The 16166-nt window shown below is 40.3% G+C and overlaps 1 protein-coding gene across 1 annotated transcript in view; it reads right to left on the bottom strand.

Moving 5' to 3' along the window:
• The window catches only part of CFP (complement factor properdin), a 37949-nt gene extending 25281 nt beyond the window's left edge, over positions 1–12668 (bottom strand). Inside the window, exons 1-3 of the mRNA XM_070935071.1 lie at positions 12590–12668; positions 3174–3324; positions 1302–1468 (exon numbers count right to left, since the gene is read on the bottom strand). Of these exons, the coding sequence (XP_070791172.1) occupies positions 1302–1468; positions 3174–3324; positions 12590–12668 (397 nt within the window). The remainder of the gene's footprint in view (positions 1–1301; positions 1469–3173; positions 3325–12589) is intronic.
• Between the last annotated feature and the right edge of the window lie 3498 nt (positions 12669–16166).

Below are 16166 nucleotides of genomic sequence, written 5' to 3'. Positions count from 1 at the left end.
CTGGTATACTGGTAAACAAGAACTGGTAGCCACTTCTACCACAGAAGCGGAATATGTTTGCTTGTCTAAAGCTGCAAATAACCTTGTATGGTTCAATGATTTGATCACAGATGTTTGGAAGAAACCTACTTTACCATTTATTATGCATGAAGACAATAAAGCGGCCATTGAAATATCTAGATCCGATGCAATTGGACAAAGGTCCAGGCATATTGATATAAAATTTAAGCACGTGAGACAACTATCTCAAGACGGATTCATCAAAGCAATACATTGTGATACTTCTGAACAATTAGCTGACATATTAACAAAACCCTTACCTTCTAAACAACACAAATATTTAACTTCTAAATTATATGTATTATATTGTCCTGAATCTGAATGTAACTGGTGTTGTATAACGAACCGGCATTTAGAGGGGGATTTGTCAGATGTAAATGCCTTATTCTCTAATGTGTAAATAATGTATATATGGAACATCAGGGGTTAACTTATTCTTTGGACTTTAATGTATTCATAAATTACCACTCCCATTCCTGGCTCCACCCCTTGTATATATAAGGAGCCATCCTCCCCATTTTACTTGCTTCTATCTTGAATATTCAGCGAATATAGAATGCCTATTATGATTAAAGAAAAATATATTTAAATCTCTAACTTCTATTATCTTTATTGAGTCTGATCCTGAAAATATTGCAACAGTCCAGTTACTCAGAAATAAGCTTGTGTTTTGCTCAGTAGGAATAGCTGCCAGATACATGGGTGTAAAATTGCAGCTACTGCGAGATTCTAATTTTAGGCAGATAGGATGCCATTGCCACTAGAAGTGGGCGAGAGACCAAAAGCCCTCTAGCGCCTAAATTTGGAAAGACTCTCATGAAGTCCAATTCACATGTACCTTTTTCTCTCCAGGGTACATTCTACAAAAAGAAAAAGGAAACATTCTGGAACATGGCATTAAAAGTTGATTGCGATTGGTGCTGACAAACTTAACACTTGGGATGTCACAAACACATCTCCCCCACAACTTCTGTTGTTTTTTTTTTTTTAATGAGGAAAAGCAAGATGGCATAAATGAATAAGTATTTAGGTGGTGCTTTGGGAGGGGAAATTCTCGAAATATCACTTAAAATGGCGGGGGTGGGTGGGTAGGACAGATAACACCGCCAGCTAATTTAGAATCCTGCTTCGGAAGACTACAAAATCTCAAAATTCAAGGTCATGCAAGGATAAAGAAATGACCCTGGCTCATTTGTAGCTTCAAGCTTAAGTAAAGATCAAGAGGAGAGAAAATTGCTTACCAGGGCAACATTCTTTCAGAAGGCAGGATTTCATCTCCCACTTCTGTGTACCGGGTGGACATGCCCCTCCATGGTAGCCATAACATATGCGCTTGCGCCGCTGGACACCTTCAGTGCAGGAGACCGAGCATGAACTCCATGAGGTCCATTCACCCCACTCAGCTTCGCTAAAGGAAAAGCAGAGCAAAGATAACTGACTTGGATCAGGGTTTCCCCATAATGTAAAATCCAGCCATGAAGGATTCCATTAGATCAGATCAAGGGTCCATCTAGCCCAGCATCCTGTTTCCCAACAACAAAGGAAACACTTAAGGAGCTTCAGTAGTGGGATCCAAAGACAAGCCAACAAGAACCATGTTAGGTTAGAGGAAAGGCCCATTTTTCCCCAGCATTTTGATCCCATAGTAGCTGCCATCCAGATGCCTCCAAGGAGAGCAAGATATGAGCATGCTTTTACTCAGGGTAGACTTAACCATTATTAATCTGTCAAAAAGTTGCCCAAATTTTTTGTCATCATGACATATTCTGTAATTTAACTAGGAATTGTATGTAACAGTATGTTCATATATGTGTTCCATAATTCCACAATCCTCCATAATGGGGGAGGGGGGGAGGAGCTGATTGCCAGAATGTTGATTCAATGAACAAGAAAAACATTTAGCTTAAATCTGCTGTTACATTTCTTTAGAAGGAATAATGTGAAATTAAAACAGAACGTTTTGTTTCTCTAGGCGATTCTCTATACTCAGATGTAAAGAAAGCTATGCATTGGTCACTTAACCAAATCCAGATAAATGCTAGATAAAACTACAGGCAGAGAGAATGGGAAAAAAATCTGGAAGTTATAAGTACAAAAATACATTAACTAAAAAATCTATCGGAATGTAGATTATGTCTTATACAGCCTGGGTTTACAGCTACTTGTGGCTCATAATGGCTTCAATAAACCATTGTTTAAAAACCCTGGCTTAGCATAATTCATGGACACAGATCAATGTTTAAAATTAACCATTTTAATTAATTTTAATAACTGGTTTTAATTTAGGTTTTGATTCTAACTGCATCAATGTCCTTATGTTTTATACTCATTTTTATTGAAATAATAGCAATAGCAATTAGACTTATATACCAGCCTATAGTGCTTTACAGCATACTCTAGGTGGTTTACATTGTCAGCATATTGCCCCCCAACAATCTGGGTCCTCATTTTACCAACCTTGGAAAAATGGAAGGCTGAGTCAACCTTGAGCTCTGTCAAGATTGAACTCTAGACTGTAGGTAGAGTTAGCCAGCAATACTGCATTCTAACACTGCGCCACCAGGGCTCTTAAATAAGTTGTCCTTAGTCAGTGGTGGGTTACCCCCGGTTCGGACCAGTTCTATAGAACCGGTAGTAAAACCGGCGGGAGGCTCCGCCCACTGACTTGGACATCATCATAAGTGATCTGCGCATGCGCGCACAGGTACGATGCAAACCGGTAGTAAAGGTAAGTAGAACCCACCCCTGTCCTTAGTGGTGGGTCAAGTATAAACAGGAAGCCTGGGCATAAATTAAATACTTCTGTCAATGGGACATGTGGTGGAATATTGTTGTCACTGACCAATAGAAGCTTCAGAATGTTTAGGCAGGAACTTATTTAGCCCTGCTTGGAGATAGCAGATGAGAACTGCATGGTGCTGTATGCATAGTGCATGCGACTATCCTATAGCCTCTCTTCCTATAGGGGAGATGGGATAAGCAACCCTAAGGAAAGATGCCCAGCACTCCACCAATGGGTAATATTTGGAGGGTTAGAAGAAAGTAAGCTTAGGACCACTTGTGCAGCACATGATAAATATGCAGTTAATTAGAACTGTTGGTGTTTCACTTACCGACAGGACTGGCAGGGCCCATGCTCCGTCCGCTGGAAACCATATTCATGGTTTAGGCAGCAGTCTTCCTGGGAAACACCACCTCCCAACAAGTTACTGCAAGTCCCTGAGACTGCATCAAAGGTTTTATAGCATAGAATATTCTCAGCCTCTGAAAAAGGAAGCCCAGTTTAGTTCTGAGATCAGAGAGCCACTTCCCAGAGGTAGACATTTTTATCCACACCAGAACGGTCCAGAGGAAGATTTAAGAACCAAGGAAAAGACAGCAAAATAAAAATCAGAAAGCTGAGAAGATGCTTCTTTCTTAAAGTGATTGTTTCGTTTCCATTTTCTACCTTTCATAACTATACTCAACATGAGCATTTATTTGTCCATAATAGCAATTAGTCTCTTAGTTGAGTAGGTATTCAAAATCAATAATGTCAGTTTTGTTCAAATGTCTGCATTTTTAAAAAGCCATTTACCTAGGACACAAATAAAATAAGACATATAAAAAATGAAAGGGAACAAGTCCCATCTGAATGCTCTCCATAGGCGAAGGAAGGCAAATATTCATGTCCTACGAATATTGCATGGATCTAATCTGGGTTAGTCAATGGGACCAGAGGTTTTCTCTTCCGAGCTTTTGGACTTGTGCTAGAGTCCATCCTCCTCAGGGAACTTCTCTCTCAGGGCTCCAGGACAAGTCCGAAAGCTCAGAAGACTAAATCTCTGGTCCCATTGACTAACCCAGATTGGATCTAATTCTCCATAGACATCCAGATTGTTAATGTGGAAAATAACCCAAGGCCGCACATTTTGTTTCATCAAACAGAAAAGTCAGGTTTGTTATGAATGAAGGAGTAGATTCAATAGAATAGAATAGACCTGCTCCGTCTCCGACCTGGGCTGATTCACCCCTCCTTAGGCAACCTGGTGGCCCTCGGCTCCCTGGGGATCACCATATTGATGCTGAACTTAGTGCAGACACCCAATTGGCATAGCGCACTGCAGCCCAAAACTCCTGAGCTCAAGCGATCCGCCAGCCCTGGAGCCTCCGGAGTAGCTGGATTACAGGTTCGCGCCAGTGTGAATAGAATTCTTTATTGGCCAAGTGTGATTGGACACACAAGAAATTTGTCTTTGGTGCATATGCTCTCAGTGTATATAAAAAGACAAGATACATTCGTCAAGAATCATAAGGTACAACACTTAGTGATAGTCATAGGGTACAAATAAGCAATCAAATCATATAGGAAACAATCAATATCAATATAAATTGTAAGGATACAAGCAACAAAGTTACAGTCATGTGGTCATAAGTGGGAGGAGATGGGTGATAGGAACGATGAGAAGACTAATAGTAATAGTAATGCAGCCTAATGTGAATAGTTTGACAGTATTGAGGGAAATATTTGTTTAGCAGAGTGATGGCATTCAGGAAAAAACTGTTCTTGTGTCTAGTTGTCTTGGTGTACAGTGCTCTATAGCATCGTTTTGAGGGTAGGAGTTGAAAGAATTTATGTCCAGATGCGAGGGGTCTGTAAATATTTTCACAGCCCTCTTTTTGACTCGAGCAGCATACAGGTCCTCAATGGAAGTCAGGTTGGTAGTAATTGTTTTTGAAGTCTGTGTCTGTCTTGTTGGGTTGCAGAACCAAACCAGACAGTTATAGAGGTGCAGATGACAGACTCAATAATTCCTCTGTAGAACTGTACCAGCAGCTCATAGCAGCTCAATATATATAGTTGCAGAAGATGATATAAAAAAACCTTCTCATTTGGGAGCCAGCTTGACTGGCTGTTGAATTTTCTGTCTATTCTGGAGATGGGATGGTAAAGCTGACCTAAGGGCAGAAAATCTGCCATGTGAGGTACTGGAAGGGAAGAACCAGTTCTGTTTTCCAAACAAAAAGAGCAGCTGGAAGAGGGGTCTAGGAGCAACGTCTGGAGAGAAGGTCTACCATTACTGCTCCCTGCCCTCAAATTATCACCATCCCCTCAAATTGCTGAACTCACTTTTTAAAATTTCCCACAAGTTACTAAGATAGCAGCACCCCTGAGTACTTTGGAGAATTTAAATGATGGCTAGATTCAACCACCCCAAATTACTCCATTTGGGTCTTTCTTTTTAAATGGATCAGTTTTGCTCTGCTCCTTGTCCTCTATCTTTCCTTCTCTACCTGCTTGAGTCAGATTATGGTCTTTTTAACAGAATCGTAGTTGCCCTCATTCCTTCAGTGATCAGTCATTTGATAGCTATTATCAGAGGTGGTATTCAGCAGGTTCTGACCAGTTCTGGAGAACTGGTGGTGGAAATTTTGAGAAGTTCAGAGAACCAGTAAATACCACCTCTGACTGGCCCCACCCCCATCTATTCTCTGCCTCCCGAGTCCCAGCTGATCTGGAAGAAATAGGGATTTTGCAGTAACCTTCTCCTGAAGTGGGGAGGGAATGGAGATTTTACAGTATTCTTCCCCTGCCACGCCCACCAAGCCATGCCATGCCACGCCCACCAAGCCATGCCATGCCACGCCCACCATGCCACGCCCACAGAACCGGTAGTAGAAAAATTTGAATCCCACCACTGGCTAAGATGTTTCAATTTTAATGAATGCTCACCGACTGCACTTTTTACATGCCTCTGCATTGTATCTATTGTTCCCCTTCCTCTTACCAGCTGAGCAAGGGTAACATTTCATGTGCCTAAGGAAGTGGACATTGATCTATGAAACCTTCTGCTGTAGTAAACATAAAAATGCCATCATTCTTTATTTTATTTCTGATGGTAAAGACCTCATGGTGGGATTTATGGAAGCTAGCTCTAGAGTGCCATTTATAAATCCTAATTCTATGTTGTTGACAGTTGCCTGATAACAACAGACAATAAAGAGGAGAGCTTGCATTCAATAAAAAAGCAGCACGGGGAAAAATATATTTCTGAATCAAAAGCAGGAAGTTTATACTTTTACACCAGGTTTTTATATTCTCAGAAGTTTATAATTCATTGTCAACACAACACACCCACTCATCTTTTTAGTTCCTGTTAATCAGATTTTCTGCTACTGTACAAATAATGTTCAAGTAACAGATTGGGTTTGGATTGTTATTGTTACCATTATCATATCCTTACATTAACTACTTATGATTTGTTTGCCAGAAGGCTATATGCCAAAACTGGAATTAAAAATATAAATATTCCTAAGAACTTCAGAATGTATTGTACTATTTATTTACAGGAGTAATTTCTGTTGGCTCCAGTGGTACTGACAGCCAAATCTGGCCCTAGATTCTGCCTCAGTTCACCTTCCCAATGAGCAACCGAGTTGGAAGATCATTTAAAAGCATTTTGGGGGGTCTCCTGTTAAAGTGGGATCTCCCTATGAAAAAGGAGAACCTCGAGCCCCATGTTACATTCCTTTTTATAATTAATACAACAAAGGAAATGCAAGAGGAAAGTTGATTGGATAGGATAAAAGTAACCTCCCCTTTGCATAGGAAATCAGTTACATAAGTTACAGGGGTGTCAAACTGGCGGCCCATGGGCCGGATGAGTCACGCACAGGCCACACCCATCCCAGCTCCGCAAATGGGAAAAACAACATGAAATGTCACACGACAGCAACAAGACGTGACGAGTTTGATACCCATGATGTAGTTAAACATGTTACATATTTGCATCCCATAATATCACACGTTTGTTAAAATGAGGTCTGACAGGCCTCAAGAAGGGGCGTAAATTGTAAGGGAAAAGATTGTTTGGCGTTCACAAAAGAGATAAACCCCAATTTGTACTAACAAACTTTTTCTTATTTGGAGCTAGTCTCCAGCCTGTTTATCAGTTTAGGAATGTTAAAAGCTAATCAATCTGGAAATCATTCTAAAAGAGAGAAAATAAATCAAATTAAAATACATAGTAACTATGTTAGTCAGCAAGTTACAAAATCCATGTCATGTGCCTCTCAGTAAGGAAAGGAAAAGAAAGGAGTCTGTGCGGACTCTCCATTTCAAAGCCATGAGCCAGAGGCCTCCAAAGAAGTCTCTGCGGTCACTCTCCCCATAAAAGTGGTACCTATTTATCTACTCGCATTTGCTTGCTTTCGAACAAATAGGTGAGCAGGAGCTGTGGCAAATAACGGAATTCACCCCGTCACATGGCACTCGGTCTCAAACCCGAGCTGCTGGCTTTCCAGCCAACAAGCCCAGCATTTTAACCACTGAGCCATCATGCCGCTCCTCATATACTGTAAACCCAAGGAATAATAAATAATAAATTACCCAATATATAATTAGATTAAATAACCTTTAACTAACCTTTAAAATAGATAAATTTTGAGAGCACAGCAGAGTGAATTGCCAGACTTCTACCAATTATATTAGCTGATGTTGAACTGACCCTTTCCAATTAACATGAAATCCCACAGTTCAACCTTACATTATATAAATGTTTGAATTGGAGTGGAGCAATTTCCCACAACTGGACAAAAATTCTGAGAAAAATACTAAGGTTACTCTAGGCAAATTTTCAAAAGTTTTTTTAAAATTATTATTCGATGGATAATTTTAGAGCTGATTGATATATGAAGGCAGAAAAATGGCAGTTTAAGAGAGAATATGTACTTTCCTGAGAGACGTAAATCTTCTTCAATAATTTGAACATAATTTGGACATCAAACGATTTGGCTACTAAGGTTTCAAAAACAGAGATGTTACCAAAGAGTTTTTCAGATCATAATCCTGTGAGTTTGGTTTATGTAAGAAAATCTAATTCTTTTAGATGGAGACTAAATGAAATATTGGTATAGAAAGAAGCAATTGTGGATGACTGTGAAAAGTAATTAAAAGAATTTGTCAAAAATAGTTTATGTAAATTGTACTGATTTAGGAAAGGTTTGGAATGAAAGTAAAGCTTTTATTAGAGGTTAGTTTGAATAACATGGCAGTGAATTTAGAAAAGTCAAGAAAAATGCAGGTTATTTTGAATGAAATAAACAGGATTCAGGGTATGGATTGAGACAACATCGATCATGCTTTTGGAAGATCTCTGGTGAGAGCAGGATACAGGTAATGCACCTATCCTTGCTCTTCTTGACCTCTCAGTAGCCTTCAGTACCATTGATCATGGTATCCTTCTGAAGCAGTTTTGGGAGTTTGGGGTTAAAAGTGTTAACAGATGTTAATAGATTAACAGATTAACAGAGTTGGAAGGGACTTTGTAGGTCATCTAGTCCAACCCCCTGCCCAAGCAGACCTTATACCATTTTTGACAGATGGCAGTCCAGTCTCTTCTTGAAAGCCTCCAGTGATGAAGCGCCCACAACTTCTGAAGGCAAGCTGTTCCATTGGTTGATTGTTCTGTCAGAAAATTTCTCCTTATTTCTAGATTGAATCTCTCCTTGATCAGTTTCCATCCATTATTCCTTGTCTGGCCTTCTGGTACTTTGGAAAATAGTTTGACCCCCTCCTCTCTGTGGCGGCCTCTCAAATATTGGAGCACTGCTATCATGTCTCCCCTGGTCCGTCTCTTCACTAGACTAGCCATGCCCAGTTCCTGCAACAACCGTTCATCATACATTTTAGTCTCCAGTCCCCTAACTGTCTTGGTTGCTCTTCTCTGCACTCTTTCTAGAGTCTCAACATCTTTTTTATAGCGTGGTGACCAAGTGGTGAGTGACACAATGTTGTGCTAGTTTTCCTCTTTCCTCTGGTGTCAATTCCAGCTGCTGTTGATGGGGGAGGGGTATGCCCAGACCACAGCTCCTACTTTGTGGGGTGTCGCAGGGCTCAGTCCTCTTTCTTATTTAAAACCTACATGAGATTGCTGGATGAGGTGAGTTGATGGTTTAAAGAGATCGTTATGCTGATCATAGTCAACTTTATATTGCCATCCCAGGCTGCCTGAGTGATGCTGCAGCTGTCCTGTCTCAGTGTCTGGAGGCTGGATGGGGCCTGGATGGGGTACAATGGGCTTTGGATTAACCCAAACAAGACTGTGTGGTTTAGGGTAATTATGTCTTCCAGTGTCCAGGTTTTTCCACCTTTGCTCCTTGATGGCATAGCATTGGTGAACAATCTGAGGGTCCTTTTGGACTCACAGCTTCTACTGGAAGAGCAAGTAGCAGCCACGACTAAGAGGGCTTTTGCACATCTTTTGGTTGCAGGCCAGTTGTTCCCATTACTGGTTTTGCTGTGACTCATGCCCTCGTGATTTGCCGTCTAGATTACTACAACATGCTCTATGTGGGGCTGCCCTTGAAGAGCATTTGGAAACTCCAACTGGGACAAAATGCAGGTGTATGGGTAGTAAATACTTGGCACCAGTGGTGAAATGTAAAATTCGTTACTACCGGTTCTGTGAGCAAGGCTTGGTGGGGGGGTAATGTGACTAGGTGAGCGTGGACAACTTTTTTTTTTTTTAACTTTTAAAATCATTTTTTCTACCACCTCTTCAGTCAAAGAGGTATAAAAAAAAAATGCTTTTAAAAGCCTCTGATGATCCCAGCTGAGTTGCCTGATCGACAGAGGCTTTTTTTTCTTTTAAAAGCCTCTGACGATCCCAGCTGAGTCGCAGGATCATCAGAGGCTTTTTTTTTATTTTTAAAAGCATTTTTCTGCCGAAGAGGTTGTAGAAAAAATGCTTTTAAAAATAATTTTAAAAAGCCTCTGATGATTGCTTGGCTCAGCTGGGCATGGGGGAGGGGCAGGGATGTTTGCTACTGGTTCTCCGAACAACTCGCCACCATAGCTACCGGATCAGATGGTAAATGCTCCAAACTGGGAGCATTTCACCCCTACTTGGCACACATAACACTATGGTTTTTTGAGTTGGATTAGTTGCCAATGTGTTTCTGATTTGCAATTCAAGGTGCTGGTTGTCTTCTTTAAAGCCTTTCATGGCCCCTCAGGGAACATCTCCTAAATGTTTCTCCCCCTCCAATTTGGTCAGTAGGATGGGCATGCTCTGGATCCCATCAGCCAAAGAATATTGACTGTGAGGAATTAGGAAGCATACTTAATGTCGGAAAAAATGACCTAATGGTTTATATTTTAATGATTAAATAGGATAGAAAGAAGAAAGTAATTTGTAAGCACAGAGTAAGAGGTAAATATACAATTAAGATAAGATAAAAAGAAGGTTTATTGCTATTTACCAGTATACACAACACATTAAAATGAAATTCCAATGCTCCACTCTTGAAAGAAGAAATGCCACCTACCGAGCAATGTCACCATCCCAAGATAACAATAATAATATAATAACAGCAACACCACCACAAATGCCAAGTAATACAAAAATGACACCAAAATCTATACTAAAATCACAGTCCATTTTGAATACATAGTGGAAGAAAGAGTCTTGAGAGTTAACAAGGTTAATACTATATGGAACAAAACTGTTATAGAATCTAGTTGTTCTGCTTTGGATATCACAAAGCATCACAAAGCATCTCAGATATCCCAGAAGGCAACAATGAAAACTGATCACAGAGAGGATGTGTACAGTCCCTGACAACACTACGGACAACACAATGGTCAAGCAGCGCTTATATGCCATGTCCTGAGAGAAGGAAGTGAACTTCCAATAATCTTTTCTGCCCCCCTCACCACTCTTTGCAAAGCCTTCCCATCCAAAGCAGTAATGTTTCCCAACCAACCAGAAATACAATATGATACAATCGTCCCTCTATAGAAAGCGGTAAGGATTGTATTTATAACTGCTACAAAATCAGAAACCTTGTAGCTTTTCCTTTTTTATTTTTCTTTTCCTTTTCCCGTTTCTTACACTTTTTAGCTTTCTCTTTTATTTCTTTTTCCTTTCTTGTTCTTATTTTACATTAGTGTCTATTAGTTTCTAACCTCTCTTTTCCAAAATCTTTTAATAAAAACCATATTAAAAAAAAACATTATATAAGAGAGTTTCCATTCACAGACAGAAGCCTTTCTTAATGTTCTCTAAACTCTCTTCCATATATGTTTATCTTAGCTTATTAAAATATTGATCATAAAATATATGATCATAAAATACATGATCAGGGACCAAACACACAAAAAAATTTAAAAAGCAAAAAAAAAGTGCATAACATACGTGTTTGTTAAAAATATTATTTATGGATGAGTTAAGTATCCCTGGGCAATTGATCCAAGTACAGAAAATCTGACTGCCATTGCTATATTACAAAGTTTGGCTACAATTCTAGATATTTCAAATAATAATTCAGAATAATTTGAATAATTTGTCTTATTATTTCAGTTTCGGTGCCTGAGCAGATACAGCAGTATAAAACAACTGTTATGATTGTTTTATAGATTTTTTTACCCCAAAAATAGATATTTAAATAACTATCAGTACTTCTAAAGAGATTTTGCATTGATTTTGCTTGGACAGCAGTCAGGTATTAATCCAATTTCTGAAACCAGGTATTAATCCAATTTCTTAACAAGAGACTTAAAAAGAATCAATATATCCGTGGGAAACACATTGGAGGTGATATCTCAAGTTCCATGGAAATATTTTGCACTATAGTTTTCAGCCGTTTCATTTCTGCAGGTTTAAGTTACTCTCCAAAAAGCATTCTACTTTGAATGGAGCAGTATAGAGAGCCAGTTTGGTTTAGTGTTAAGGCATCAGGCTAGAAACCAGGAGACATGAGTTCCAATCCTGCTTTAGCCATAAAAGCTGGCTGGGTGACTTTGGGCCAAGCACTCTCAGCCCGGTCTACCTCATAGGATGGTTATTGTTGTGGAGAAAATAAGACGAGGGAGGAATATTAGGTACGTTTGCTGTGTTATATATAAACTTAATAAAGGTGGGACATAAATAAATACACAAATCTTTAAAGGAGGATATTTGTAGCTCAGGGTTGAAATATGGGGTCCTTGGTGCTCTCTGAGCTTGGTGGTTTTCTTGCAGACGTTTCATTACCCAAACTAGTTAACAAGCAACACAATATCATTAGCACTGATGATGTTACCTAGTTTGGTAATGAAAGGTCTTTAAGACAACAACCAAGCTCAGAGAACATCAAGCACCAAGGATTCCCATAAATCTTTCTTTTTTTCTTTTTCTCTTTTCCTTTCTTTTCTTTTCTTCTTTTCTTTCTTTTCCCCTCTGTTTAACAGGGCAGAAATTGAATAGGAGAAAACCCTGGCTGAACTGCCTTCAATGGAACTAATCTAAAGTACACCAATTCTGCTGTGGCAACGGAAAACTAGTAACCAATGCAAAGTGTCACTGAGACTGCCACTTTTTAAAACTTGGATTTGTTCCTGTGCTTCTCTTAGTTGGTACATGGATATAAAGCTTTCCCCCAAGGATGGAAAACAATAGGGTTTTCCAATAAGTCCTAATAAGGGGCTTAATTTCTTACTGTGATGTTAAAGGGACAGGTGCATGCATAAAAAAACTTTCCCTGACCTCTCTTCCCTCTCCCCTTTTACCTGCAGGGGATTCCAGGCTCACGAAAAGCCAGCATACTATCACGAGGAACTGCATACTCTTCTGCCACAGGGTCTCCATGATGACTTTTGACTCCAGGAAGAAGCATAAGAAAAACGGAAAGGCTTTTAAATGAACAACAGGGGAAGTCCCAAGATTGTGAGTGACTCCACCCTGGTAGGTGGGACATCCTAAGATTTTAACATCTCTCTTTTGAGAAGCCTCTGTAAGCAAGGGGCAGGGCCAGTCCTGGCCAGGGACAATGGACAGTGTGCAGGGATATTGGAAGGGAGTTCTGATGTGTGTGTGTCCACAGAAAAACAGTGAATGCACGGTATTTAAGATCATCAATATTCTAAAATGCAGTAACAGGAAATAATCCACCAAGAGAAGGATGCACCTGATGTAACTTCTACTCTGATCAACCCCAAATTCTGCTGTAATTAATCTAGCTGATCTTTAGATGCCCCATAACGCAGGGCTTCCATAGGAGGCCTCAATTATACCATCATTCCGCCTCCTTCATAACATTTTACAGAACATCAGAATGTCATTGTCCTCCATGTGAGACCCTTCTGTATTTTCCCATTGCTTCTTCCATCTTTTCCTTCCAGAGAGAAGAATCCGTTAACAATAGAAAGATAAAAGTCACTGACCCATTTCACACTGTATTTTCTGAACTTTCCATCCAGAAGCTTCCGCTCTGCCATTGACAGAAATCCGCCAACCCTTAAATATGGACAGGAAAGGTTTTACATTCCTGACTTGCTTAGACTTTGTCAACTAACAGAAATTTAACCTCCTGATGAACTGTCTTACAGTGACATACAAAGGGAAATACATTTACCTCAGCATTTTTAATATTGTCCATGTTTTGTATTTTGGGAAAGAAAAGTGCAGCTTGATCTTTTTCTCCAAAAAAATTACAAAAAAAGAAAAAGTATAATGCTGAATAGGCATATAGAAGTGGGGTGGGTGGGTGGGAGAGAAGTCATTCAACCTGTATTAATAACATTTTACCGAGTGTAATAATTCTTGGGAACATTAAGAGGAAGTTTTCGTGCTGACCTTTTATTTTCATAATTGCAACACACTTGTTTTTCTCCCATCATATCCTTCTTTGAGTAGAAGCTCCTCCCAGCTGGTTTGGTCCCAGAGCCTGCAGACTTCACCATCTTCAAATGCAGAGGGTAAATATACCTGATTTGCTGCAGTGAATCTAGTAACAGCTTACGTAGTTAAACATGGGCTGCACAGATCCAGGCAACCATTAGATGGCAGCAAAGAGATATCATTTTCTATGTCTGGTTGCTACCAACAAGTGACCTTGGTTGCTACCAGCTGCTTATCAGTTCTGAAGTAGTTTACTTCTAGTTTTTTCCCTACCCCTCCCTCCCCTCCTTTCCTTGCCCCTTGAAATAGCTTTTTCCCTAAAAAGGGGAATTGATCAAATTTGCTGACGACATTAAACTGGCAAGAATAGCTAACACCCCAGAAGATAGACTCAAGATGCAGATGGATCTTGACAGACTTGAACACTATCTAACAAAATGAAATTCATTGTAGAGAAACGTAAGGTTTTACACTTAGGCAAGACAACACAAATGTACAGGTACAGGTTAGGTGAAACCTGGCTCAATAGCAGTACCTGTGAGAGGCATCTTGGAATCTTAGTGGACAATCACTTAAATATGAGCCAGCAGTGTGCAGCAGCAGCCAAAAAACCAATGCAATCCTAGGTCACATTAACAGAGGGACAGAATCAACATCAAGTGAAGGATTAGTACCGTGTTTCCCTGAAAATAAGACCTATCTGGAAAATAAGACCTATCACATTTTTCATGTGCGCCTAATATAAGCCATACCCCCAAAATAAGCCCTACTTAAGCACCTGTGCAGCCAGCCAGCCACCAGTTCTATCTGGTTGTTTGCGGTGGCACAGCTGCGAGGGGAGGTGGGTGGAGCCATCCACACCTCGACACTTGCCTAGCCTCGTGGTGGCGGCTCCACCAACCCCATCCAGCAGGACCTCGCATAGCCACTGGCCCACTTCTTCTACTTCCTCGTGCAGCCACAACAGAATAGGAGGCCGAGCATTGTGGTGGTGCCGTGGTCACGAGGTGAGGCAAGTGCCAGGACATGGATGGCCTGGCTGCAGAGGCTCTGAGGTAAGCCAGTGTGGGGCACATGGGGCAATTCCACTCCCTGACTCGCAGCAGCAGCAGCAGCAGCAATAGCAAGAGCAGGCAGAAGAAATGGGCCTTCCATAGACATCCCCCCAAAATAAGCCCTAGTGCTACACGGTACCACTTTATAAAGCCTTAGAAAGACCACATTTAGAATAGGTCATCCAGTTTTGGTCACCATATTATAAAAAAGATGTAGAGACTTGGAAAGAATGCAGAAAAGAGCAACAAAGATTATTAGGAAGCCGGAGGCTAAAACATATGAAGAATGGTTGGAGAAATTTGGTTGGTCTATTCTTGTGAAAAGAAGGACTAGGGCTGACATGATAGCAGTGTTCCATTATTCCATATAAAAGAAGGTGTCAACCTATTCTTCAAAGCACCTGAAGGCAAGACAAGGAACAATGAATGGAAACTAATCAAGGAGAGAAGCAACCTAGAAATTTCCTGACAGAACAATTAACTAGTGGAACGGCTCGTCTTCAGATGTTGTGGGTGCTCCATGACTGGAAGCTTTTAAAAAGAGACTGGACAGTCACTTGTGTGGAATTTATGCTTGAGCAGGGGGTTGGACTAGATGAACTCCAAGGTCCCTGTCATTCTGTTATTCCTAGCCAATTCCTGAGTGGAGAATTGTAATATGATGGCAAGAATTGTTGTCTGATCCAAGTTGGGAAAACCTGCTCTATACAGTTTGAAGATAATATTTTTGGCATGGTCTAAAAATGAAGCTGGTGTTAAAGATACAATTACAGCAGCCTTGCAAAAGAGGTTCATTGTCTGCCATAGCAATTCTCTGGAAAACGTTCACCACAAATCAGGGATCTGATTACGACCACAGTTGGGAGCAGAATTTTTATTGCTGAGCAAGAGAGTTGTTAAATGAGTCATGTCCAATTTTATAACCTTTTTTTGCCATGGTTGTTAAAGCAAATCACTGTAGTTAAGTGAATTGTGGTTATTAAACAAATCCACCTCCCCCCCGACCCCCGGGGCTTGTCGGAAGCCAGCTGGAAAGGTCACACAAAGGGCATTCACATGACCCCAGGATCATGCAGCTATCATAAATACATGCCAATTGCCAAGCAACCAAATCTTGAGCATGTGACTATGGGGATGCGGCAATGGTTATAGATGCGAGAACCAATTTAATTTGTAACTCATTTTTTCCCCCCAGTGCCTTTGTAACTTTGAACAGTCACTAAACCAATGGTATATATATATTTGGTTATTTGTGGTTGCTCCTAGAAGCACGAAGCTGAAGACACCAGCCTGAAGATGACAAATGAGACTTTGTCGAAACGTCGCCAAGACATTTCCAATTTTACGCGGGAGAAAACCCGAATAACCAAAGACCTACATACAAACACCCGCAAAAACCTCAGAAAACAAA

The sequence above is a fragment of the Pituophis catenifer genome, unplaced genomic scaffold (genome assembly GCF_029215685.1).
Source record: "Pituophis catenifer annectens isolate HBS135680 unplaced genomic scaffold, rPitCat1.0.hap2 SCAF_2, whole genome shotgun sequence".
Lineage (NCBI taxonomy): Eukaryota > Metazoa > Chordata > Lepidosauria > Squamata > Colubridae > Pituophis > Pituophis catenifer.
This window is presented reverse-complemented; position numbering and strand designations above follow the sequence as displayed.